We start from the raw sequence: 27891 nt of genomic DNA, 5'->3' as shown, positions 1-27891 counted from the left end.
CACATGCCTGAAATGTAGAGTTTGCCTAATTTTCTGATTTGGCAAAAAAACAGGAATTAAGGTGCAATGATGATTTTAATTATGCAATCACATTTACTGGAAAATTGTAGGTAATATATATGCTTTAAAGATGTTCTATCACACACATGCTCCACACATCTTGGAGGGGGTATTACCTATCACATTAATCATGTAAGAAAATTCTAGCTTAAGTATGCTAGTATTTAGAAAATAATATTGTTCAAATTAGGAAGACTGGGTATGTTCAGCTTGAGCTAATAGGTGATATTTAAATGTATAAGGAACATTTATTTCTTTACAAAAATAGATACCACAATTTTAATGCAGAACAATAATATTATAATGAATTATTAAGGGGAAAAGAAAAAGACTCTAAAAAAGCAATGCAGAGAATGATTGTGTCAGCCACAAAACCCTGTTGGGGTACACACGGCCAGCCAGAGGAAACACCAGTAGATAAAATGAAGGCCTGGCAACCCCTGATCATCTCTTCATTGTTCTAATGAGGAATTCTGCTCTGGGAATATCATCTAAGCTACTTTCACATCTTTTGTCCTACTTACTTCATCTTCCTTTCAATTCTTAATTAGGCCTTAAAGAGCTCACGCTGCCCTTTCAACTGGCTACTGCTCCCATTTAAAGGCTGCTTTCAGAGACAGGTGTTGGCATCACAGGAGAAGACATATAAACATAATTACTAAATAATATGCATCAGGAAGAAATATAATAACTTGGTGAGGGCTATTATTACAGAATCTAATAATAAATTACTTCAAACACCTTAGAAAGCAATCCTGAATATTTAAAAAGAAATTCAAATGGTTTCATTCAAAACTAGGGTTGAGATAGAGTTTCTTCCCCACCTAATTTGTATTTTGCATTAAATGAGCACCACCTCATAATCCTACAACTGACATTTAGGATGGCTGGTATTCCAAAAGAAAAACCATCAAGGATTTCTTTTATCACCTTTAAATCCTTTAAATAAAACAATTCACATCTTATTTCTTAGAAGAATTAAACCGATGCTTTTACCAGCAATAAATTACATGATTTGCAGTAGTACATCTGCAAGCACATAGAAACTGTAATTATGGTTACTTTACAGACAATGGCTGCTAAGTTAAATCAATTTTTTGATGTCTCTTTTTGTCAGAGATTAAGTAACTGCCTGGTAGAATTCAGTTTACTATCTGATCAAAGGCAGCCTTCAAATAGTCTGACATCTCCCACCAGCTACTTACATTATAAAAACTTGGGCATTTACAATAACATCAAATGTTATTACAAATCATTTACATAAACCAGCAGACAACAAACAGTACAAAGTCATATTTGCTTGTGAAACTTGTTTTCTATATATTTTAGAGATTGAAAACAAACCCACTTTTAAAGATGCCATCTATTCACAGAACAAATTCGAGTAAGACCACATTTTCCTTCAAACAAAGACACTGCCCAGGCAATCTGTGGATTATTTTTAGTCTTTTCTTAGTACACAATTCATTCTCAGTACTTTCAGAAACAAGGGCATTTTGAATAACACCTCCTAGTACCTCTCTTTTTAGTGTTTTCATCTGTTCATTTACTATGTGTATTATTAATCCTACCATATATCAGGTCATAATTTCACTTTTTATCTGCCTTCTGAAGGCTATCCTCAGGTCTCTGATTATAGTGATGGTAAACTCCTCTGTGGTCAATTAATACATCACTGCCTAATGCAGAGTTCACCATCACCATTACTTCTCTAGAGTCATCTAAACCACTCCCAAAAATTCATGTTTTAGGGTTTTTTACTTTTTTGTGCGAAGAACTAAATATTTCCTTCTTCATCATATCACAGCTAAACTCCATACTGAGTGCAAAACTCTCCTTTATTTCCAAATTTACATTAAGCCTGTGCTTTTCTGTTTAGGTTTTCTGGAGATGTAGGGAAAAAAAAAAGAAAAACTCCAATATTTCCATTTAAAAGGTTAAAAAAGAATAAAAGCTTATAAGCTTATACAAGTACCAATTAGTTGGCATTTACTGATGGCTTTCCATAACATTTCATAACTCACCGTTTTTTTCCTGAGATCCTCAATGCCAGATGGATTCACATTGAAACTGTGAGGAAAAAAACCATACCAAACAAATATTAGCAGTACACACTTATTTGACCAAAACATCAGCTAGAATACAGTACTGAATTAGACACACAGCTACAAAGTATTTAATATGGTTTATTTTCTTGAATTGTTAAACTTAGGAAAATACTAGAAATTAAAGGAAATTTTAATATATTCTTTGTTTACAATTCTTTGTATTTTTCATATTCTTTTTGTCATAACATTTGAATAACTAATTAAGACATGCAAGAAAGGCTATTAAGGATTTGGCTTCCTTATCTCTCCTCTTATCTCTAGACTTAGCTTGAGCTTCTAAGCATGGAGTGCTACTTTAAATGAAATATCCTAGAAACAGGTCCCTGGGATGAGATGGATAAAAACCAACAACCAAACCCCACAGACTAATACAAATTCCCAGCTTTCATGGCAGCTCCTAGAGGACAAAGTTCCTGCAGAAATTCCAGTGACATCACCAGCTTAGGGCTAAAAGGCCATCTTCTGTAAGCTACATTTATTTTGTACTTAAAATTGAGCAAATAATCTATTATTTTATAAACCTAGTGATTATTGTGCACACCCAGAAAGCAAAGCTCTTTCATAATGTTGTTGATACTGATAAAAACAGCCACTGTCTAAATATCAGGCTTCAGATATTACACCACTCAGGCTGGTGTAATTATTAGCACGTATCTTCAAAAATCAGTGATGCTGTGTTCTTATGTGCCTGCTACAGCAAGCTTGGAGAGAAAAAAAACATTCTCCAAAAATGTGTTCAGAATCTGGATATGGCTCACAAATATTATTTAATTGGTAGTACCACAGCAGACACTTTCTTTCACATCACAAAATCTGTATTGTTATACCGCACGTACTGGCTTTGAGGGTGATGAGTGACTGAGAGCTACAAATATAGATATAGATATAGATATAGATACAGATATAGATATAGATATAGATATAGATATAGATATAGATATAGATTAGATATAGATATAGATATAGATATAGATATAGATATAGATATAGATATAGATATAGATATAGATATAGATATAGATAGATAGATATTCTTTTCATTTTAAAGATTTTTTTTATACTAGGGAACATGTGCTTTGTGACCATTCACCACTCTGTTATCTGAATTTATAAGCCATATTTTTCACGGTGTAAAAGGAGAAGGGCAAAAAGTTATGAACTAAAAATACGTAAAATAATTTTTTTTTTTTTTTTTTTTTTTTTTTTTTTTTTTTTTTTTGTGGAGAATTTTTTTTAATTTTAGAATTTCTTTTTTTTACTGTTTTTTTTCCAGTCTATACATGATTTTTAATTTCCAAAGCAGGCAAACTTCTGCTCACACAGAAATCCTGTAAGCCATCTGTGGGCTGAGAGTATTTGACAGAGAGCGGATCGGAGGAACATCCACATCCAGAGGTGTCAGAGGAGTGAAGCGTGGCGAATTCCCACTGTACCTGTTTGTAGCAGTGATCCCAGCAGCCTGCCCCGTTTGCTGGAGAGCACTTTTGAACGAGGGCCCTTTTTTCTGGGGTATTGTCTGCCCAGCCAAAGGCAGGTCCCTCCCTCCCGGCCTCCTTTCAGCCCCGCACTGATGTGTCAAACACATGATGAACTCGCTCCATTCATGGCTGCCTTCCGTGATCCCAGCACAAAAAAAATGAGTTAACTGAACTGGATCGAATTAGCTTGGTGAAAACCAAGAATGTCTCTATTTAACCGAGTGTGGCGTTAATTTGGGATATCTTTCTTTTGGGACTGTTTCCTCATGTTAGACAAGATATAGAATAATACGGCCTGACTGCTCAACTGGGGGACTTTCTGAAAGGTTAAAAAAGCAGGATCTTTCACTGCCTTGAGTGACTTTATAGTTTCTGTGAAATAACTTCTGGGACTCTTTCTCGTAGTGGCAGCTTAAAATGAAAGCAGCAGTTCTGACTATGAGGAGCTGCGTTTCAAAATTAGAAGTATAAATCACTGGCAACATGGACTAGTTCTGTGTGGGTTTTTTTTAAGCAGTAAAAAACGTGCAATTGTTTCTGTAAAATTGTGGACATCAAAACTGAAATTACAAAAGAGAACATCTGCGTATTTTGCAAGAAGAAATTTGAATACACTTGCAAAAAAAAAAGAGAAGCTATTAAAATATTCCCAATAAAAATCCAAATGCTATGAAGACTCATACCTTAAAGAGATTCGTAGAAAATATACTGCTTCTCAGGAAGAAACAGGTGCTGAGATGGCACATAATAACATTTTTCTAAATCAAAGTGTCTGCTAAGTAAGGTGGGAGCTCGTCAGCCCTGCTGAGCCCTGCAAGGTTTCCTGCCCAGCCCGAGGTGAGCGTGAGCAGATGCAGACCCCACCACTGCACCCCAATTTCACTGTCTGAGGAGCAGGCAACAGCTCAGAGGAAAATCCTGGAAAGTTATGAATGCAAACAGCTGGGGGAGTTGTCTGTTTGGTGAATTGAAATGCATGAGAGCATTTATTTTTCAGTTTAAATTTCATCTCAATAAAAGACCCCTAAAGTTACCACCTCAGTTGATTACTGGCAATAATTATATAAAACAGGCCTCTAGGACTGCAGCCCACACTGTACAAGCATCACAGGCTTCCTCTGAGCAGCCATTCTCCTGATTTCCTAAAAGCCTTCTGAAATCACTGACCTAAACAATTATAAAAAATAGCATTGTTTTCTCCTGTATTACAGTCACAATTTACAGTTATAATATTAGTTATAATCCAGTCTCTGGGGTTTTTCCCAGGGTTTGATAAACTGGCAGGGAACTCCTGCTATGGAAGAAGTTCACATGTTCACAGCCTGGGAAAAAAGTATCTTTCTGGATTTCTGTAGGGTTTTTTGAGTGAGGCTTACTGTGAACAGTGATTGTGAAAAACTGGCACTGTGGGGTTCTATAATTATTATTTGTTAATTATGCCCAAACTAAATTTGCTTAGTTTGTAAGTAAAAAAGATATTTCTCCTCTAACAAATGGACTTTTCATGTGCCTTATGTGCCTCCAGATGATGTCTCATACTGATTTGTAACAGTTTATCTCTTACAAGAATAAACTTTAATTCTCTCAGATCACCTTCAAGACAGGAGTTACTAAAAGGGAGGCAAATTCTACCAGCACAGACTAAAACTCAGCTGCAGAAGTGACACAGAGCAACCCAAGCACATCACCCCTACCCCTCTCTAGGTAGAACAGACTTCTCCAATCCAGCACAACAATTAGTCCTGTCCCACATTTCACTCATCTGGCAACTCAATTTGTGTCCTTGGTAGTTACTTTATATAACAGACATTTTTACCAGATTAAATCATATCCAGTATTTTGTTGTTCCATTTTATTTTACAGCTTTGGATATAACTTTCTTTTTACATTTTTCTTGAGTAGTAAACTCTGTTTGAATTTCTGGGGATTTATTAGCTTAGATTTCAATTTTACCTCATCTGAGATGAGAACCCTTTTCTATCACCCTGCTCCTGAGGGGAGAAAGTGATGAGAAATAAAAATAGTATAAACTAATAATGGAGACAGATATACTGCAGTGCTGATTCTGTAGAGAGGTTTGGGTTACTATTTCATAATTGCAGCAAGCATATTATTTTGTACTTTATTGCTATTTTCTCTATTTAAAAACATTTCATTAGAACTACATGAAAATTTTTTTGATAACTTTTTTTAATGGTAATTAAATACTTCCATTGCATGTTGGTAATTTACAGATTGTATAGGAAGAATTCAGTGGAGTTGAGTTCAGAATGTGTCACAAGCTCAAGTTTATGCGGGCATCTTAAAATTTTGTCTACTGAAGTTTAAAAATAGTTAAAAAATCAAACCTCAGGTCTAGTGGCTGCTTAAATATTTAGCTTCTGAATGCCTAGAGATTAAAACAATCTTTATCAAATCTTTCCTATAACTGATTTAAACATTTTAGTGCCATTTAGTCTGACAACATAATGAATGGGAATCCGACTCCTAAATTATGCTCCATGGAAAGGGTATTTTCTTAAGGAGAAAAAGCTTTTTACTGATCTTTTGCTATTCGTATTAGTTACATGATAGTAGTGTATACTGTTAGAAATTAAAATGAGGATATTTACATTAATCATTACTATTCAAAGTATTAAAATTTATGTTAACATTCTGTAAAATATCCATTGCACCAATGAGCTAAGTGTGAGCTTTCAGTTTCTTTCCTTTAATATGGAATGTCTGCACACAGGTAATTAGCAAAGCTCTGCCATATTCATTTTTCATTAGAACTGAAATTCCTACTCCTATCCTACTTCTTGGTGTTTGGGTTGATTTCTACTACAGTGCTTATGCATTTTTCTTTGGATTCTCACAACATATATCAAAATCTTGAAATATTAGGATGCCATTTAAGTTATTACTATTGCACTAGGAAAAAAAATAATAAAATCAGATACAGTTAATGAAATCCAGAAACTTAGCCTTCCATAGAATATTGTCAGCCTGCTGTGCCTGGCAATGCAGAGCTCACTTTACATTCTGAGAAGGAATGACTGTCTTGTCTGGCAGCTAAAACAAGTCCAGAATAAGCACATTACCATTTATTTTGCAATTAGATTCTGGGGAACATCATTTAAGACACTTCACTGCATAAATTGTTCTGATGTCAAGCCATGTTCTGTGGCCTTTTGGAGCCTGGGTAACCCCAGGAGGATGCAAAAAGAGGATCAGGTTTTGGGGCTATCACTGTCTTTTCTTGATTAGTTAGAATTTTAAGTATATAAATACTTCTCTTTTTACTAGGACTTGTGCTATAGCAAAAAAGTTTTTTTCTCAAGAGACCACTAAAGAATTGTTAGACTAAAAGTTGTGCCAGCATCTCCACTGGAAGACCCCATTATCAGAGATCTCTAAATCAACAACAAACAAACAAACAATTCTAAAATTACATTTTAAACTGAAACTTACTGATCCATTTTTGAATTATTAAAAGAGTACAACTAATCCTTAGCTCTTATAATGAAACAAAAAGAAAGTGCATTGCTTTTACATAGTTTCTGAATTCATTAATAAGGAAACAATAGAACAAATTATTCTTTTTTTAAAATAAAATAGAACAGGCAGTGCATTTTCCCTTGAGAAAGATAATATGCCTTATGTATCCTCTCTAAAAAGATTTCATATGCCCTAATGTGCACCAAGAGACAGTGAAAGCTTGAAAAAATCTTGTCATGCAGCCAGCAGGATGAACTTTCCTAACAGTATTCCTAAAACAGTCAACTAATTAGGAGTGATTGATTGCTGGTGAGGAGTCTGCAAAAGTCAAGATTAATAGCAAGTATTTCTACCAAATCCCTCAAAGAATTGATTGCTCCAGCCCACCTCAGTCATGTTCCAAATGCTGTGACCACTGCTTTGTAGGAGCTTTGCAAAAGATTTCATTATTCTCTTATCACATGCAGAGATCTTTTAAATCAGATGATAACAGTCCTGGCAGGACAGACTAAGAATCTCTGCATGACTTCTCTTGTTTTGTAATTTCTCTTTACATCTCATGGACCAGCAATGTATTTGTCTTGCTGAAATAATGTCCCACTGACAGCTTTACCACACCAAATTAACAAAAATTAATAGTCTAGAGTACAATTAAAGCACTGTCATAGTCATCAATATTCTACCTAGACTGCAGATCACAGCTAAGTATAGTCAAATTTCAGTAGAGAACTGGAAAAAAAAATGTTCATATCAAGAAAAGCAATGCAGAAGTATACTGCTCCTAAAGTAAGACATGCTAACAGTGACAGAGGAAAAAAACTTCTGAAAATACCACAGTTCACCTCATGTCATTTTTTTACTAACTGAGAAATAAATGTGCTAAAATGTCTGAACAGACCTTATTGCTCTAGCAAGCACAGCAATATCTAGAGAGCAACTTCGCTGAAAAAGGCATCTGCAAAGTAGAAAGAGTGAATTGCATTGTACACTGGATTTCCTATTTGGCAGAGAAATACACAGCCACTACAATCCTTTGCTCTCATCAGGCAACTTTTGGGGTTCATTCCAATGGAGCTGCTGCCAGTAACTCTGCAAGACTGAAACCATTTAACAGTGACTTTGATGATGTTGAAGTTCTTGCACTAATAGCTCACCCTCAGTGTGGTTTGGGATAACAGGTTTGACTTTAGAACTTCAGCTGACTGGAGAGAGGCACCTGCTCTACTGCCACAGCTCAGGTGACAAGCAGGGACCCAGGGGATGCTACAAAAGCTTCTTCAAAGACCCGACCATCACACTTTCAAAATGTTAATGTTTGCTGAAATGTAGCAGACATCAGCTGTACCTCAGACTTAATAATTTAATATGATCCAAACACATTGCTGTTATCAAAAGCCTCCTGTTTTTATGGCACCTCACTCATTTTTAAAGAAATCTAATAAAGACCATATCAAAATGCAGAGACATTGCTTGTTTCAAACATTGACTCCATTGGGAAGAACAGAACTGCAGTCCCTGATTTGTTTGGAACACGTGACATTGAGGCAGCTCTGACAGCCACATGTGATGAAGGTGAGAGGCTGAAGAAAATCACCACATTCAGAAATTACAAGCAGAAAGATGCAAAAGACTTGAAGGATCGGGCTGGTGTGGTTTTTATTTCCTTTTTGAGTGGCAAATTTGAAAAACTCCTGAAGCAGTAAGAGAATGCAGAAAAAAATTAAGTAATATTTTCATAATTTATGCTCCAATTCACCAGAGATTAATACCATAAATATGAGCATTATTTGTAATTGTTACAGTGAATCCTAGTGAGACACAAGTTTCCTTCTCCTCCACTATTCCATCTTCCATGTTGCTTGGAATGTAACATACTTATTGCCACAATTTGAGATAATAATCTGTATGTAGACACAAGCTTTATCTTCTTTTCTCTGAAGTATAACAATAGTTAGGTCAAGGAAATGTTACTTTTGAAGGGTTTTTTTAATGCCTCTCTGCATTCATGTATACGTGTATATGTTTAAATAGGTGTATCTACAGACACAGACATTACTGGTGTATGTGGATATATATTTTATATATATAAAATGTTTAGTAGAAAGCTCCCAAACACTTACCAATGCAGTTTTCCAGATCTGGAATTCGATCTGACTGGTAACAACCTGTCAGCTTTAAATATTGGACTATTTGTCTGCCTCTGTCCAGTGCCTAAGATCCTGTTAATTACCTAAACTCCCTTTCTGTAGGTCTTGTTAATTACCCGTCTCCTGTCTCAGAGGACCTTGTTAATAACTTGTACAATCTCTCTAAAAAGGTCCTAATAACACATTAAAATTAAAGATGCTTTTCTTTTAGCACTTGTCAAGTGGTGTAAATTGAGAAATTTTCACATCCGTTTATTAGCCTGTAGTGTAGTGTCATGTATTTTCCTAAACAAAAACAATTTCAGAAAAATGATGCACAAGCTTTGGTTAGAGCACAAAACAATCTTTGTTTTCCAGGAGCACCCTCAGTTTCTTTAACTGTGTTCAACACAAAAGCCACGTGGCTCTTGACTGCAAATTAACCTCCTGAGAGCCACGACAATAGCAGTAATTGTAAGAATGAGTGCAATTTAAGGCAATATTAGGTAAAAGTTTCAAAACAGAGCATTATAAAGTACAAAACCAAATTAATTATCGGTAAATGCTGGCTAAGAGCATTAGACACTGTCTGCTTAAAAATTCATTGGCTGTATGATATGAAACGTCTGTAACTAACAGATTTTGTAGTATTTGCAAAACCAGCATTTTTTGTTTCACTATGAGACTCCTGCATTTTTAAGTTGTCAAGGAATCCGCTCATAAATCTCTCTACTATGCCTACAACAGACAATGGAACCCCCAATCTTAACACTTACATAACACTGCAGCATCATATCTATAAAAACATATTTAAAATACTCATTTATCCACTTAGAATTTGTAGGAGGTACAGTATCACCCCTATTTTACAGGTTTAGCCAAAGCCAGGGAAAAAGCCTTTGCCAGATCAGAGATAAATAGATATTAGGGGGTTCATATTTTGTGATTTCCTGTCATAAAGTATTATATATATACAAACCAAATAGGGTTGTTTTTTTTTTGCTTTCCCAAAATACTTCTAAAATCTTCTTGAAACAACAATAATAAATAATAGCAATAAAATTAAATAATAATTTTCAAATAATCCTGGCCTAGTCGCTTTTGGAAAAAAAAAATCCTACAAGTGTTGCTGAACCACTTCTATAATTTTTGGATCAGCAGCTGAGCAACACGTGGAAAATGTACTTATCTTCATTTGTTTAATTAATAAGTAAGAGTAATTAGTGACAGAGCATGCAGACAGCCAGCTAAGCACTCAAGGATGGGCTGGTGAAGTTACTCAGCAGCTCACCCAGCTGATGACATGAGCTGTTGTTCTCCACATTGTTACCACTCAGTCAACATTACCAACCACAATTAATTAGGATGGACTTAAGGCTGACCCAAAGTTCACCAAAGTCACTGAAAAGGCTCCCACCAAGGTTACAGCTGTGGCTTCACCAGCACTGAGAACCTGACATTCACAGGGCAAACATGAAGGAGCTGGGGTTGGCTGATTTTTTTTGAGGGTTGGGAAAGAGGGTTGCTATGGGTTGGGTTTTTTTCCTTCCACTTGCTCTGTGCCCAGCCTGGTCCCAGGACTGGATGTTTTCTGGCTGCAGGGTGCTCCTGGAATACATCCTTTAGCAGGGTTTCATCAGACAGGAATCCAGCTCAGGATGCTCCATCACCCAAACCAAGGCTTAGCTAAGCGGGGTTAAGTGGGAGATCCACCTGCAGAGCAAACACCTGACCCACAGCAGAACACTAATTTTGGACACACCTTAATAAAAAATACACTGCCTGGTTTACTTGCAGAAATGGGATTTATCCAAAAGAGCTTAATAGCATGTTGAGTAAATAAGAAACAACCCAGAGACTAAATTCCCTGTCCACGCTTTCTGCATACAGAATTTGTTACCCAGCCTCATTTATTTTTGTGCCCACATATTCATAGGAATTCTTTCCTCAGTATTACTAGTTCAAAAAATTAGAAATGGATTTCATTCGAGAAATCCTCCACAGATAAAAGGTAAACTTAAACTGTAAACTTATTAAATATGCACATTTTGTATTAGTTTCTACTTCAAAAGAAAATAATTGTATAAGATACACTTGAAAGAAAGTAAACTAAGTCTAAAATGTTCCTGCAGAACATCATAATGGAATATACAAAAATCAAGAGCTTCTAACTTAACTTATTGCAGGCTAGATATTATGCCATAATAGCTGTCTCACAAAAAAGGTCAGAATGTTTACTATTTGTGGCTTTGTGAAAATAAAATAATATCTCTTTGTCTTATCAAAAGTTTATGTTTACATAAAAGTCAAGAACTAGTAAAAGGGACTCTTATACAAAGGCAGAAACAAATGAATGGGGTCCTTCTGAATGGGCACTGTGATGAGCTTTTTAATTACAAAACAAAGAAAAAAGTCTATCATGATTACCATTAAGTTTTATATTTATCAAGATCTGCTACATTCAAGAACTTCAAAAGATTTCACTACTTAATATCTAGCATCTGCCTGAATAGTGTTTCATTAAAAAAAAATCAAATGCTAAGCAATTTTGATTGTTATTTGAATTATTTTTCTTTAAAGGAGCTTATTTAAATGGAAGTTTAACTTCTAACAAATCAAGCTACAACCTAAACTTATGCTAATCCAGAGAAATACATCATTAAATAGAAAATATTCTAAGATTGTATATAAACATGTTATTTAAGACACTAGGAACTGATTTGACTTATAGAAGGCACTAAGAAGATAATTTGTTGAGGTCAGATGAGCTTCTAGCAACAAATTCATTTCTACACCAGTTCCATTTCAGTTCATTTCCCTAATTCACATCCATGATTAGTTTTGTTAAGAAAATGATTCTAAGTTTAAATCACGAGTGCATGCATTCTAACACATGAAAAAAACTGAGCTGGGACACAGAAAGATCCCTCTGTTCCAAGAGAACAGGATAACAAAAAATTTTTTTAAAGAAACTACTCTTGTGTCATTAATTAAGGAATTAATACACAGGAAAAGATGAGTTTTTTAGAACCATGTTTTCAGTTTAAAACAGTGATTGATTTTACAGCATTTAGATTCCAGTTTGAAGCTTTTTTATTTCAAATGCATTTTCTACCAAATTTAAGTCATTACATAGAAATGAATTATTATCCTGAAAAAGCAAGGACTGCTAATTTCTGGCATTTATATCCCAAAAAAAAAAAAAAAAAAGGAATGAAAATTAACTTCTTAAGCATGTATCTGTTGTAAACAGTATATGTGGGTGGGAGTGTACATAAAAATATATATATATATATTTATACATGTATAAAGAGGCACAGCTTATCTTTTTCACTAGCAAACAAAACCCAGAAAGGAAAATAACTGTGAGTTACACTTTTTCTTAAGGAAAACAAGTAAAGCATTGATAGACAAACAAAGATTAAAATGGATTATTTAAATCAAAGTTCCTTATCAACCCTGTAACCTAATTCATTCTGCTCAAGACATGAACAACAATTTCAATACACAGAACCCAGCAAAGCTGCAGTGAGCCAAACGAATTCAAGTGAGATAAAGAGTTCATGTGGGTGCTCCCATTTAGAAATAGAATGTTCTTTAATTCTTGTACTCTAATGTATAGAACCTAAATACTCATTTTTTTCCTCCCCAAACAGTGACACCCACAGGATTTCTTTTCACTACTCCCATTTGCACCACTCTTTAGTTGTTCAGTTTCCTCTTCCCCTTAGACTTGAAACCTTCCCCTGTCACAACCTGACTTAGGGCAATGTAATAAATCAGCAATGAATGTTCAATTAAAGCAGAAGATTTCAGGGAGAGCCCATTCTGGAGCAGAAATAAGGTCTTCCACAAACACAAGCACCCAAGAACCTTCACAGCACATATTAGTAATAAAAAAGTCACTTCAAAATAAAGCACGAACTGATCAAATTATACAAAAAGTTTATAACATACTTAGAAACAGACAAGCACTGATATAAACATGTATAAAGCACAAAGACTCTGTTCCTCAACACTTCACATTTTCATTTATATAACATGTTCAAGATATGAGCTTGAAATCCAGCAAAACCTACCTTGAAGATGGCAACACGCTTGTAGGCTTGAAGTTTGCCATGAACGGATTGGTCGAATCATAATCAAAACTCTCCTGATGAGCTTCCCCAAATGCACCCGGTGATTTCAAGTCAGTAGAACTCTCTGATCCCCCATTGCTAAGTTTATCTGACCTCTTGCTATCTTTTTTCCCAGTCACTCTTTCAAAAAGACTAACTTTTTCTTTTTTCTCTTTTTTAATGTCTTTTCTGATCTCGACAGGTTTGGAAAACAGAGTTATGTTTTGATCCCACGTTGCTGGGCTTTCTTCAAATGGATTCTTCTGTCTTGGCAGTGTTGCAAATTTTTGGGGTAACGAAGCACTCACATTAAATGGGTCATTTTGTGCTTCAAGTGCAGTTTCATCAACTGTGCTGTCGAGTTGGCTCATTTTAGAAGTATCAACACTTAATGTCCTTCTGTGTGGAGATTTTAGACTCCCTGCAAACAATCTTTCATTAGTATATTATCAATGAGACACTATATCATAGTTTATGACATGCAGAAAACCCATTTTAGCTTAGATCTAGAAGCTTTGCAATTGAGCCTCAGTTCAGAACACTGGTGAGTAACTAAGCTATTAAAAAATTAACAGTTGTGGTCTCAATTTCATGTTTCAGAAATGTTTATGGATAAGCACCACGGGAAAATTTTGTTTCCTGCATGAGAACGAAGTTCTGCAGAGGAGACAGCTATGACTGGTGTGCCATTCCACAAAGAGACAAGGGTATGTTTCTGCATAATAACTTTGAGTAATGCAAAGTATTTTCAATTCTTTGTATAAATCAGGTTTAAATTTTGGTGATAAAAAAGTTTTGGACTTTTTAATTAGACTTATTTCTCACATGAAGCTATTTTGCCTAGAGTTCCCTCTGGAATGCAGTACACTCTCAGATGAAGACATAATAAGAGAAAATGCTAAATTATCATATATCATGAGCAATGTATGTTATTTCTTATGCGCAGAAACAGCAATTATGAGTTACCAGCAATTAAAGAAAGCGTAAAATACTAGCCAGCAATATCTCTTAACATTTTGGCCTTGTAAGTGCTTCATAAACTAAAGTAACAGATTCTGAATGCTCTAATAATGAGCTGTAATTGTAATGGTTGTGAGTTTTACTTACCCCCTTCATCAACAGAACCAAAGGACTCCAGCTGACGCCTGAAAAGATGGGCGTAGCCAACAGTGCTGGATTTCATCTTCTCTGAGGAGACGTGAGGTCCTGTCAGATCTGACATGGAGTGAGCTGAGGACAGCCGCTGAGGTCCCAACAGGAAAGGTTTTTTTGGTTTTGATTTCATTTGCACTTCACCACTACACACCTCTAGATTGGTATCAGGTATGTGAGTGCTTGGGATGATTGCAGAGGATGTATCTGAAAACGTCCCGTCGTTTTTCCGACCCTTCATTTTGTCTTTTAGTTTAGCAAATGGGGATTTGGTTTTGTCCTTCATTGACAAGTCAAACATACTTGCTGTCATGTTATTCCTCATAAATTGAATATTGACGTTTATTTCTCCTCTGTCTTTAGTTCTCTTCCCTTGTCTGGATTCTAGGGGAAACCACCTTAAAGGACAAAGAGAGCAAGTTAAGTTGTGTTTTCTGAAGGATATCATTACACTCTGTTAGCTGATTAATGCATCTGGTTAGAACAATTTACAGTATGAAAACCCAAATCATATATCAAAGATTCCACCATTCCTGTACTGCAAAACTTCTTTGTTTATATTTGTTTCCAATGAGAAAACTTAACACCTAAGCAAGAGGAAGCTCTTTAGTGTTCACCTGTTTCAAAATCAAAATCAACTCTGGAAGCTGACCAAACACCATCAAAGTTAAGGGCTCCCATCTGCTTATGAAGGGGAATTTGGACTTAATCATGAATACAGATATATTTTCTTTTCTTTTTTTTTAGTTTTCAAGTGTCCCTCATTTAATAGTGGTGTATCTTAATGTATTCTATGTGACAACTGCTTGATCTAGTAACCTTTTCTCCTTGGATTTTGCTCAGGTTTACACACTAGCAAACATTTCCCCTCCTTTCCTTCCTTCTAAGCACTGGCTAAGATTTATGACAACTGCAGCAACACTGGCTAAAAAATATCTGAGAGTCCTGAACAGTCAGCTACCATTTCAATTCTGCAACTGCCTCCCCTCTGGATGCTGCTAACTCCAAAAGCACAACTGTGAGCACGTAGGTACATCCAACAGCATCCTCTCTTTTGCAGGTCACCAGCAGGATTAACTTCAGAAATATTTCCTTTGGAACCATGACATAAATCCCCACTCCTTGAAAAGAGATCAAAGGTGTGATCATCTGTTTCAAAAAGCCAAGTGTGCTTCTTTGCCAGGTCCAGCGAAAGCTTTATCATTATCCAAGTGTCTTATTCATTCCCCGTTGTGCTCCATTGTCCCACGGAAGCATCTGCAGAATTATGGCTCAATCTTCCTTCCACAGCTTCACCTCAATGAATGACCAACACACAATTCCTTCTCCACAACCATCACCAAGAGCCTTTCCCTATTTCAAAAGGTCACAAGGGCATATTTCAGATGCACCAGCTCCAAAGAAGTGCTCTAAACCCACTGTCAGGAGAAATCCATGTGCACAGACTCCCACTACAGTGCCTTACCACCAGAAACTTTTGACTTGGAGGGACTAAGAAATTAAATTGCCTAATAACACAGATATAAAATGGATTATATAGTTATACATATATTATTCAATCGTGCCAAATATAGAAAAAAAGGTCAGGTCAGGAAAGGAGAAAAATAGTCCTCCATTTCTTTTTCATTTTCATAAATATATTTTAAAGGTGACAGCCGAATTCAAATTCTGAGGTTTACATGTCTTGAGTTGAGAAAATACTTCCAAAAGTGACACACCAAAGACATAACAAAAGGATAAAGAGTATTATGACTTTTGTTGTTGCTTTGTGATGTTCCCAAGATTTTATATTTAATACTAAAGCAAAATAATTAAGAAATATCAGACCTCTTCTGTTCTTGCAATGAACAACATGAATCCCAACCAGTAGATCCAGAAGCTCAAACCAGAAGAAGGATAATTATATCTTTAGGAAAAAAGCTTTTCTTCTGTTGTGCGGTAACTCCATTTATATACTCTAAATCAAATACAAAACCTGGAATATGTGTCTGAAGAAGATGGATTGTTTTTCCTTTTGGTTAATAATGCTTCACTTCTTTGGTAACTGATTCCAGAAACACTTCAAGTCATCTATGGAGTTGTTACAGAAAACAAAAACAGAACCCAAAGTCAATTGCCTTTGTGCTACAAATATTGCAAAAACTGGAAGATAAGATAGCCTACTTTCATTAAAACTCATCTTTAAAATAAAATATGTTTACATATTCCCTTAAAAAAATACAAACATTACATAGCCATAATGAGCAAGCCTTGCTCAGACAGCTTCTGTGCAGATAAAAAACTGAACAAAAACCATCCTGGACCTGAGAAAGTAACTCCTCCTTTGGCTCCTCAGCCACACACTAAACATACACACCAGCACAAAGAAGGCTCACGAGTGTTTTAAAAAATGTAGGAGGCAGAAAGGACTTCATTTTTTGACATTCAAATTTAATGGCTCAGCCTACACTGTAACAAAACATTCCCATTTTCCCTCTCCTCAAAGGGTTCAAACATTAATACTCTATCTCTGACAAAACTTGTGAATTTTTTCTATATTTCTGCTTCTGAATGATCAAACCTTAAATTATACTTGTTTTAGAACAAGAAGACATAAATTCTTAAGCTTTAGCTATGGGGAAGAACGTCTTTTATTCTAAAAATTCATTTAACAGGCATTTTTATCACCAACCAACAATGCTGGGTCATTACCAGCACTCACCTGCTAAGGGTAAATGCCACGTACTATTTTGACATTTACCTCTTCTTAAAGAGAAGCCTCCAACTATTAATACCTTGCCTTCATAGCTTCCACATTTCCTTTCAAAGTATATCTTGAAGAACCTGACACTCAAAATAAGTTCAGCTGGGAAAACAAGGAAATTCTCCTTTCCCTAGGAAGACAACACTAGGTTCTGCTGGAACCAGGTTCAACACTACTACTGATTCCAACAGAATTTAATCATAAACTCTTTTACTCCAGCAAAATTCCTCTGCTCTTCAGTGGAATTTCTATTTGAATAATGATTGCTGGATCAAATCTTCGTATGAAAGACAGATATTTAATTTTCATAGGCATTTCAAGGAGGTTTCTTTGTTACCTTGGAGAGTTTATCTTGTTTTACTTATAATGAAGGTTCCATATGCCTCAGCTTATAACAGGACAATATGAGAAGCAGACTCAAATCATGATTTTATTCAAAATTCAAAGGCAACTAATTACTTTTTTAAACAGATGAGAACAAATGCAGGCAAAGGCATTTATGTGGAGCTGCACGTGAATGAGCAACTCAGCCTGTAAATGTTTCTTATTAGAATCTGTTTCGACAACACATGGGCGTGAGCAGCAAATAGAAAAAACAGCTCCATATAGGAGAGAAAAAAGAATCGGGAAATGAAGTCCGCTGTTTTCAGATAACAACATTTGGGTCCTAAAACACTAAATTCCACTATACTACTGCCAATTTTAAAAATTGAAATGTATTATAAAAGCCAATAAAACTTTCTATTTTGGTTTTGTTTACAGTACTTTTAGCCACAATAAATGCTCCATTTGTCAGGCTGCCATGAGCTTATTCTATAGAAAGCCTGTACAAAGTAGGAAAATAGCCAATAACATACATGAACAAAACAGGGTGGCTATTATGAGAGCAGATGCCCTTTTACTTAATAACCAGATATTACATCCAGTCTTGCAGACAGTCTTTATTTAAACAGACCTTGTACAAAGTCTGGCAAATTTTCCCGACTTCAAAGGAAGCCCTATTGCCTTTGGAATCACATTCATCCTTCTTGCTCTCACCTTCAAATGTTCTGTAGGGCAATGTCCTCCATACACCCTCTATTTTTGACTTTTTCCCTATGGCTTCCATCAGAACAACCCTTGCTTCTTTCTCCCATCTGTTTTTCAGTGTGCTAACGGGCTCTGCCTGTCTTGCACAGGTTTCTGTTAATTTTTACTTTTAAGTGTTCTATAAATTGCCGCTCTGCAGGCTGACAATGGTCTTGAATGTGCAAAGACAAGCTCAACGTGCAAGGCTAAATAGGAAAAATCCTGCTGACCAGGCAGCCCTGCAAAGCCAAATCCCGATGTGAAGCAGCGTGGCTACTTTCCACCCATGACAAAATTAGTTGATTTTGGCCACACCTACAATTAGGGGTGGAAAAAGCAAACTCTGGTAACTCGTGCAGTCTTATTGTGTAGTAATGAACCCTCACCTTAGGGAAGACAGACAGGAAGAGTAAAGGAGAAAACTGAAATAAGCTACCATAAATGAGCAAGTTACAAAGCCCTGGCCTATTTCATTTAAATAACTAGTGATCTACAGACTTTCAGCTGTTTTTTTCCAACCCTTTTCTGATTCTATTTGTCCTCCAAATCTGCCATAGAATCTGACATTTCCAAGTCTTATCCCTCTCCTATGAAGAAGCACAACTCACTCTGTCCCGCTCACCGTTTAACAGTGAGCAGGATGGGCTGACAGCACGGATAAGAAAAAGCACTACCTAATTTCAATTACATTTTAATTATATACTTTGACAGCCTCCAAAACCACTAGGTAACTTATCTACCAATTTCAACAGGAATTAAGTGTTCCAGCCAGCACATTCATCCTGTGCATGACAGATGATCTCCCGACTCTGTCTTCTGGACAGTGTCAAAAGATGGAAAGTATTGAAGGAATTTTCCCATCTTTCTGCTTCTCAAATACACCACTCTGCCTTCACTCTACCAGCAATTATCTGTTGACATGATCTAGTTTTGCTTTGCTGAACAACCCAAAGAATTTTGCAAAATCTTTATTTCGATTCACAAATTACTGAAGAATTTTGCAAAAAGCCACATAATCATCACACTGTCCACCAAGGCTTCTGACCTTGATTTTACAGGCAAAAATCAGCATCATGCTCTGCTACACATTAATGAGAATTTTCTATACAGGCAGATACTCTAAACTTACCCCTATAAAAGACCATCAGAATCTCAATGACAGAACGTGTCCATCAGCTGTCACAAAAATGAAGTTGTGACTACTGTCAAGCTAAATACACTGAAGAAATTTGCTTCACAAAAGCCTGCTAACATAAATGTCCACAGCTAATTGATAAAAAACAACATCCAAAGCCCAGAACTGTCTGACATTTGCATTTAGCAGCGTATGCACTTTGAAAAATGCAGAAGTATGTTTTGTGATAAATCATTCCGATACCATACTGAGAGGCTGCCCCAAAAGTCAGCAAGTAGGAAAATTAAGGCAAGGGGATGAGCACAGACTACATCGTGTATGAAGGGAAATTACCAAGAGAACAAATTATTCATTAAAATAAGTGATGACACTCACAAAGATGAATACTCTTACTTTCTGGAAGCCAACTGAAATGAGATATTCAAAGCAGTTTAAAATAAATACTAGAGTGACATTGTAACACCACAAAACATATGGGAACTGACAGCTATCAGAACACCCTCAATATGGAGTTTGCTAACATCAACTGGAATCAAAGTCATTAAAGTGGTCTTAGTTTACTTATTGTTTTGGCTAAAGACTATGTGTGAATACTTCTATGTTAGAAACAAACTAACTGAAGGTATGAGAATTAAGGCCAATTATTTGAGTGTGTGTGCCAGCATGTGCATGTGTGCACAGAGAATGGAGAAGCATTTCAATCTAGATGGCTCTTTGACTTTGACTCAGAGTTATGACTTATTGAGAGGATGTGCATGGATTTGTTGTCAAAATGCAAATGCTGGGAATATTACTAAATAATTTGAAAATATTACTATAAGTCCATAAAGCTACAGTTGGGCAAAACTTTGTTTTCTCCCACAACCATCTTTCTTTTCTGTTCTTAACTACTCACATTTCTTTTTTTATTATTATTATTATTTTCTATTTAGTGAGTAGTACAACAAGACAACCTGTATAGAATCTCCAGGCTGCTCTTTATTTCTGTGCCCTTAACAAATTTCTCAGTTACTACTCTTCCCACTTTTGACTTCAGTGGAACAAAGCTTTTCTCTTGCTTTAACCACAACAAAGACATTTTCTGTTACACCCTGCTATTTCCACTATTATTGGAGTTCATCCCTTAAAATGTATTTTTCTTTTTAAACTGAATATAAGACTAGAAATTAGTAAATAATAGTGTGTTATGTTCTGTAGAAATATTATTAAAATGGTTCCCACTCATTAACAAGCACTGAGTCCATATATTATCCATTTACTAGTTGTTTGATTGTTTGTCATTCCAGATGTATTTGAAGCCTCCCTCTTGATTATGCTGCTACAGATGAGAGAGAGGACAGAGCAGAGGCAGTTGAAGAGTGAGTTTATATCCAAGACAGAGGCTGCCAAGAAACAATTCACATTAATTTGGAAAAAGTCACATCATTTGCATATCTTCCAGGAAGCTCAGCAGCACTAAAGTCAGTGCCTACAACACAGGGGTACTGATCCTGGTCAGCCATGATTTTTTGTTTGCTTTTTGTTTGCCATTTCTTTTTGTTTGCTCACTGAGAAGCTGGTTTGGACTCTTTTTTTATGATCAGTATAAGTCAAGAAGTATCCTTAGAAAAGGCCAAGATTCCTTCACTGTATTATGCTCAAGCAAGCATTTTTTTAACAAGTGCTGCAATTTGTGTGTGTGTGGAGGGGAGTGTTGTGGAGGTATAGACTCCAGGGAGAAGAGGAACTAAATCACAAATAAAAGATGTCTCCTCCAACATTTCCATAAGAAATAAGAACTCTACATCACCTGCCTCCTCAAATTTATAGCATTCCAAACAAGTGTTATATCTTAAATCAGCTGAACGTACAATAAAATGAGCCATCCAGGAAAGCTCATAAAGAAATGGACAATAAACAGAGTGGAATTAGAGAGTAACGAGGATGAAACAAAAGCTGAGGACATAAGTAACATTTGCAAAGTTGACAGCAAATTGTTCTTCTAATGCTGTGTTCATTTAGACCACAGGAGGAAAAAATCAAAGCTCAGTCATTGTAAAAAACAACTGAAAATTCTCTAGTAAATTAAGACATGCCAGCAAATGAGTATTTTTTTTATTCCATGGTAACCCAAAAGTTTGTTTTGATGCTATGCAGATTATCAGCTGCATTAAGGCAACTGTGAGTTACAACTGAATTGAAATTATGACAAAAAAGCATATATCTTTTAAAACAGTACATTCATTGATCATAATATACATTTCAAATGGAAGAGTAGAAGAGGTATATTTGTTTTGCAAGAGCAGACAGAAAAAACTGTCATGTATTTCTTAGGAAGAATTTAAAAAACCCACGCGATGTTATTGCAAAAAATAAAAGCCATGTCAGAAACGTAACATTTGAAAATTTATGCTAAATAGATTTCCATTAAAGCAGTTTTTCCAAAGCTTTTTGAACTGTTAAAAAAACCTCAGTAAAATCTTTCAGCATCTGGAGCCTAGTTTTCAGCTCTGGAAAAAAGAGCAGAAGTAAGAAGTCCCTGTCCATTTCCAAATAGAGCAGAGATGTCAGAGACAAAAATTTACAAACTTTCCCAGTACAACGGGCATTTCTGCACTAAGACAGAAAGAAAATGACCTGGGGTCCTGCAGATGCTTTGGATGAAATCTCTGGAAGAGATCTAGTGAGGAACCATCTGAGCCGCATCTGGATCTAACTGTTCCAGGAATTTTTACTTTTAAGAATTTGAAAAATCATCAGTTTCAGAAAGGAAAAGGACATTGTATGATGCTGTGTACAAAATTCTCCCTATCAAGTTATAGTAAATAGACTCCATTGTTTCATTAAGTCTTGAGCCAGAGCAAGTTTCTTAGAACACAAGACAAATCCTATCATGAGGCCTCTGCCTGAAAACTTTACTGCAGGGAGTATTTGTCTTAAGATGTGACAAGTAACAAAAAAAGAGTCCACAGGAAAAAAAAAGATTATTTTTCCCTAACATAATGTTCCTGAGTCTGCAATGATTTTTGAAATTTATTTCTTCCAAATTATAAAATATTAAATTAAAAAAATACGTAAAAAGCCAAATGTCACACGCCCCACGGCCTTCCTAGGAATCCAGAATCAGCTGGTAGCCTTCACTTCTCATACCTCCTTACTAAAAAAGCACTAGGGAATTGCTGACAGGGTTCAGCATTGTGCAGAATATTAAATATCTTTTTTGCAATACCCTGGTGACTCTTGAGTCTGTCTCTTACAGCACCATATGTAGAGCTGTGTTGGAAAGAGGAAGCTATTAAATATATTAAAAAGTAGAAATATTACCAATAGACACTTCATCAAATAACTGGATCTCATTCATCCCCAAACAAAGCAAGAAATGTTAAGGTTACATCAACATAAGAAAATAACTCTGGATTTAATAAGAGCACAAGCCTGTTGAACATATTTGAAAGTAAAAACATTGCTTAATAAAACAGATTAGTGTTTCTGAAACAATGAATATAGCTTTCAACCATCAGAATGCTTTGGTAACAAAGACATTGGACTTGGTTTTGAAAGGTGCTGGGTGTCTCACTTCCCATACCATAGCCACAGTTACAAGGTCTTTAGGTCCAAATATATTACCCTTAGTTTACTGCCAACACAGGACCAGGAATATTTTCTATTAAAAAGGATTTAATAAAGAGGAAGGAGAAAAAAGAGCATTTTGTTTGAGATTGCATTCGTAAATCTATTCTTGAAAGTCTGCCCTTGTCCCACACACACGTACAAACCTTGCATCCACATCTCCAAGGCTTGAACAGCCACGACACACCCGCGTGGCACAGGGGAACTCAAGCACACAACCACAAAAACTCAAAAACATCTAAACTTAGGATCTCAGCGCTACTTTTTTTTTGAAAGTGAGTTTTTGAAAGGACAGCTTTGTAGTTTCTAAGCACCTAAAGATACAAGGGGAAAACTGGACTTTCAGTGGCTCCTTCCTCATAAGAGTTTAAATCGGCATTAGGCAAGAACGCGCTGCCAAAATTCCCACTTGCCGCCCAGCCGCACTTTTACACTTACATAAGACTTTTACAAGTATGGCTGTTCGGCCCTAGAAGCCTAACACCCATCAACTTTTAATAAGATTTGCAATCCTAAATGCTCAAGTAACTTCTGAAGAAAGGACTTAGGCTGTTTGTAAAAGTTTCCCCATAGGCCCCCACCTCGCGCAGCAGAGCTCGCAGGCAGCGCGCGCATTCCCGGGGAGCCCTGGTGATTTCAGCTCTGGGGGAACTGCTCCATGGCTGCATAGCAGGAGTTCCTCTCCCACACTTCAGAGAAAGAAATGAGAAAATAAAGAACACCTATGGAGCCCTGCTAAGCATAGCTTCCTATAAAAACACTGCAGATCTGAATGTTTGCTTAACTATCGCAAGGACTTACTTACCCCACTTAAAAATTTCTGGAATAATTTTGCAAGACTCCAGTACTACTTTTGCTAAAACTGGTGCAGGAGCCTATGTTTCTTCTTCTAGGGAAAAGAAGTTTTGTTACTCACAGTAATAATGGAATAATTTACATATTTTATTCTATATTTCTATCTAGATTTACAGTCTTTACTTGTAGTAGCATTCCTCCCTCATTCATTCACCTTGTTTTTCACCTCGTTGCTAGGTGTTGCAACTAAGGCAACTGACTACTGACTTGCAAGATAATTACAACTAATGATTCAAGAATTTTTAAGATACATGTTTAAAGAGCAGTGAAACTTCTTGAATCAAGTGTTAACAGAAATTAAGACCTGAAGGCTACAGGCATTACCATGTATGGCATCAAGATAACTGGTTTGTCCCTAAAAAGGTAAGCATTAAAAAGCGTAATACTCCAGACAGTGAATCCACAAGAGATTCCGCACAGACTTTTTCTTTCCTATCATATGGTTTGTGAACATACTGTTTCACAAAAAATTCAGTTTACAAAAACAAACACCAGGGCAAAGAGAGCTTTGACTTGTCTTTGGTGCTCTTCAACCTCAGCCATGCATTTAAGCCGGGCCAGGTTTTGAGGTGGTTTCAGCAGGACCAGTTGTCTGACCAAGAAGCCCTGTGTGGTGCTAACCACACGGATTTCCACCTCCAGCTGCCAACGCTGCTGGAGGTTCACCCCAGCACAGCCAGACACAGACAAGCAATGCCAGTCTTTCGGTGTCTTGGACGCAAAGCCAGCACCTCACCACAGTCCCACCATCACTATGGATACCAGACTTTATTTTAACAGCTGAGATTTGGGCACAGCGGCCTTTGTACTCTACTGAAGAGACAGCAGAGGAGGAAAGGCACCTGGAGCAGGAACCTTTTAACCACTGCAGAAAGATCTGTCAGCGCTCAATGTCACTGCCAACGCAGAGCTCACTTGGAGGTGTCCATGGTGTTCTGATTCAGCTTCTGTGGGACAAATGTATCTAAACCAAACCCAAAACATGGGGTCACAGGCATGCCTGCAGTACTCTCATACCTACTGTATGAGTTACACATACACATGGAGGATAAATTACGCTGGTACCAAACATCTTTGTGAAACCATGTCCTGTCTAGGAATTATAACAACTTTGTTCATTTGGATGAAAAACTCAGAGAATTAGATAAATACAGTTCAACTTAACAAAATGCTATGATGCCTTTTAGTTTTTTTAATTCCTTTTTTTTGGATTCCAGTGCCTGAACTTCCTGGCAAACACAATTTTATTTGACGAAGGCTTATGCAGGTAGGGATGGGAGCTACCACAAGAACTGAAATTTCTCTTCATTCTTCTCAGCTGAGGCCTGCTGTACAGTGCAGCCTGCGGGATCATGGCCTAAGATTAATCAGGACCAGCAAAGCACTGTGCTGTTGTGGTAAGCCTTCATTAAGTCACAGTTCATTGACCACTAAAACATAAATATAAAATATTTAAAGACACGTGGTTGAAGCAAGTGAAGGAAAACAATTTTAAAGAGAACCACACCAAGTTCCAGGGCATCTGATTCTCACATGGTTCAAACTGAGGTAGGAGATGAATGGGGATATGGTCCTTTGTAGAACAAAGAAAAATGCTTGGAAAAACAGACTGTTCATGTTACACACAAGAGTTTGTCAGAAAAGTTAATGTTATTGACGTTCCCTGTGCACAGTAAGCACTTTGATTACAGTAAACTTCTCTGGAAGAGGTCAGGCCACAATGACATAACTGTATAGGTTAAGAGACTTGAACACACAATCAACGACAGAAATGTATTAATTCATTTCAAAGTATGTACGTTCATAGTAAGGCTACTATTTCCCACCCTCTCCAAGTGCAACTATCCAAGGAACACAAATCATAATGAAGAAAACCAACCATCACTTACTCTGTTTTCCGCCTTTGCTTGTCTTCAAATATATCATTCAGACTTATGGCCACCTGTCCCAAAAACCTGTCCAGCCCCACCAGCGACCTGTGCATGACAATCAGGTACAGGATGTATTTTTCTGGATTCTCCTGCATGAGTAGTCCAGGGAGCTCGAAGGAGGCCTCTTCCTTCCAGATGGGATCCAGCGTCTTCTCAGCCACCGAGGTGGAGTACTTCTCCTTGCCCAGCTGTATGATGGTGTAGGCATCGTTGCTGCCATTTTTACCTTTTGGCTTCAGACCTTTGGCTTGAAGGACCGTAACTTGCACGTGAGTTGGGAACCACTTCTGGGCTTGCTCTGCCAACATCATCTTTGAAGATCGCGGCGGCAGCAGCAATACCAAACGCAAAGTCCGTCAGTCCTCGAGTGACTGCGTAAGGGCACTTACGGCGGAGACACCTGTCAGGGGCTCGGCCGGTCCTTCCTCTAGCGCTCCTGGCCGCGGGTGGCCCTCACCAGCCCGCGGGTCCCCCCCTTCCCCGGCAGCCCCACCTGCGGCTCCATGGCCGGGGGCTGCCGGTCCCGCCGCGGCCCCGGCCCCGCCGCGCTGCCGCGCCCGGCCTGGCCCTGCCCGCCGCCGCCGGCCCGGCCCCGCGCCGCCCCCAGGGCATCCCCCGGGCCGGGCCGCTCCGCCGCGGGGCCCCGCCGGCCGCCTCTCCCTGCTCGTCCCGGCTCGGTGCCGGCGGCGGTTCGGTGCCGGCGGGGGGCTCGGTGCCGGGCTGCCCTCCCTGCCTCCGCCCGTCCCCGCCGCGGCCGCCTCAGCCTCTCGCCGCGCTGCCCCCCCGCCGCCGCCCGGCCTGACGGGCCGGCTCCGCCGCTTCCGCCTTCCCCATGCTGCGGGCGGCGGCGGCGGGCAGAGGGCAGAGGGCAGGGTTCGCCGCCTCCCTCTCCTCCCCTCGCCGCCGCTCCTCGGCCGGCCGGGCGGGCGCTGCCCAGCGCACCCAGCACCCCTGGCTGCCCGCGGGCAGGGCCGGAGAGGCCGCGGCTCCCCGGGCGTGACGGAGCGCTGGCTCCCGGGGCCCCCTCCCGGCTGAGATCCCCGGCCCGTTAATTAATTCATCGCTATTTTTGTTTCTAGAGCGGGCAGAGAGCTCTGCGGGAGCTGTGGAGAGGAGGGAACTTGGCTAAAGGCGTCAGTTTTTGTTGTTATTATTCAATACTGGGGGCTCGGGGGCGGCCATGGAGCCGGCCGGGAGCGATGCTGCTCTGGGGCCCGTCCTGCTTCCAGCCGCTTAGGGAACTTCTTTATTTTTCAGCCCCATCCACCCGCCCTGGCAAATCAGTTGGATTTAAATGACAGAGTGAAATTAAAAAATACAAAAATATTAATGAAAACAGTGTTGTGCAAGGTTTTTTGAGGACACATAATTTTGCTGGTGGTACACATAGAGACTGCACGTATTTACATGCACACCTGTAAGTGGAGTCACAGGTATTAACGTCTATTTTTTTATAGAAACGTCGTTTCTATTAAAAAAAAAAAAAAAAAAAAAAAAAAAAAAAAAAAAGTAGAAAATAAATAAATAGAGTTGCAAGGCTGTGTAACCCATAACCCATCCCTGCAAACCATAAAAAGCAGGGAACCAGCAGCCAGGTCAGATAATACTTCACCCACCACCTCACTCATGAGTGCCCGGTTCATGGCTCACAAGTTAGTGAGCAAAGAAACTTTGGGAGACCTTCTCGTACAGCTGAGACCTACAGGAAATTAAAAACTTAAAGCTGAAGGCCATTATGGAGAGGAAAGAATGATGCTTCCCTCAATACCTAATGCCAAGCAAGTTATTGTTCAGAGTCCGAAAATATACAAAGTATAACACAATCATTAGCCTGAGTCCCAGATCATGTCATCTCTGTATACAATTTTAATAAATACTTCACTGATGCTCAGTTTTTGGCTGGCAATGATAGCTTTCTGTGTGCTGTGATTGTTAACACAGAGCTGGCACGTCTTTCCTCTTCCACATCGTATCTGATTTTTCTTGATAGGAAAATAGATGGTCCAGTTGGAAATGGGAACTTCAATA

At 37.9% G+C, this 27891-nt stretch overlaps 1 protein-coding gene across 1 annotated transcript in view; it reads right to left on the bottom strand.

Annotated features, from left to right (window-relative positions):
- The window catches only part of RAB11FIP2 (RAB11 family interacting protein 2), a 32904-nt gene extending 6093 nt beyond the window's left edge, over positions 1–26811 (bottom strand). The window contains exons 1-4 of the mRNA XM_063405224.1: positions 25822–26811; positions 14478–14920; positions 13332–13791; positions 2085–2130 (exon numbers count right to left, since the gene is read on the bottom strand). Of these exons, the coding sequence (XP_063261294.1) occupies positions 2085–2130; positions 13332–13791; positions 14478–14920; positions 25822–26174 (1302 nt within the window). The 5' untranslated portion in view covers positions 26175–26811. The remainder of the gene's footprint in view (positions 1–2084; positions 2131–13331; positions 13792–14477; positions 14921–25821) is intronic.
- Positions 26812–27891: the final 1080 nt, after the last annotated feature.

Source organism: Prinia subflava, chromosome 9 (genome assembly GCF_021018805.1).
Source record: "Prinia subflava isolate CZ2003 ecotype Zambia chromosome 9, Cam_Psub_1.2, whole genome shotgun sequence".
Classification (NCBI taxonomy): domain Eukaryota; kingdom Metazoa; phylum Chordata; class Aves; order Passeriformes; family Cisticolidae; genus Prinia; species Prinia subflava.
Note: the sequence above shows the minus strand (reverse complement) of the source record. Positions and strands in the feature narration are given on the sequence as shown.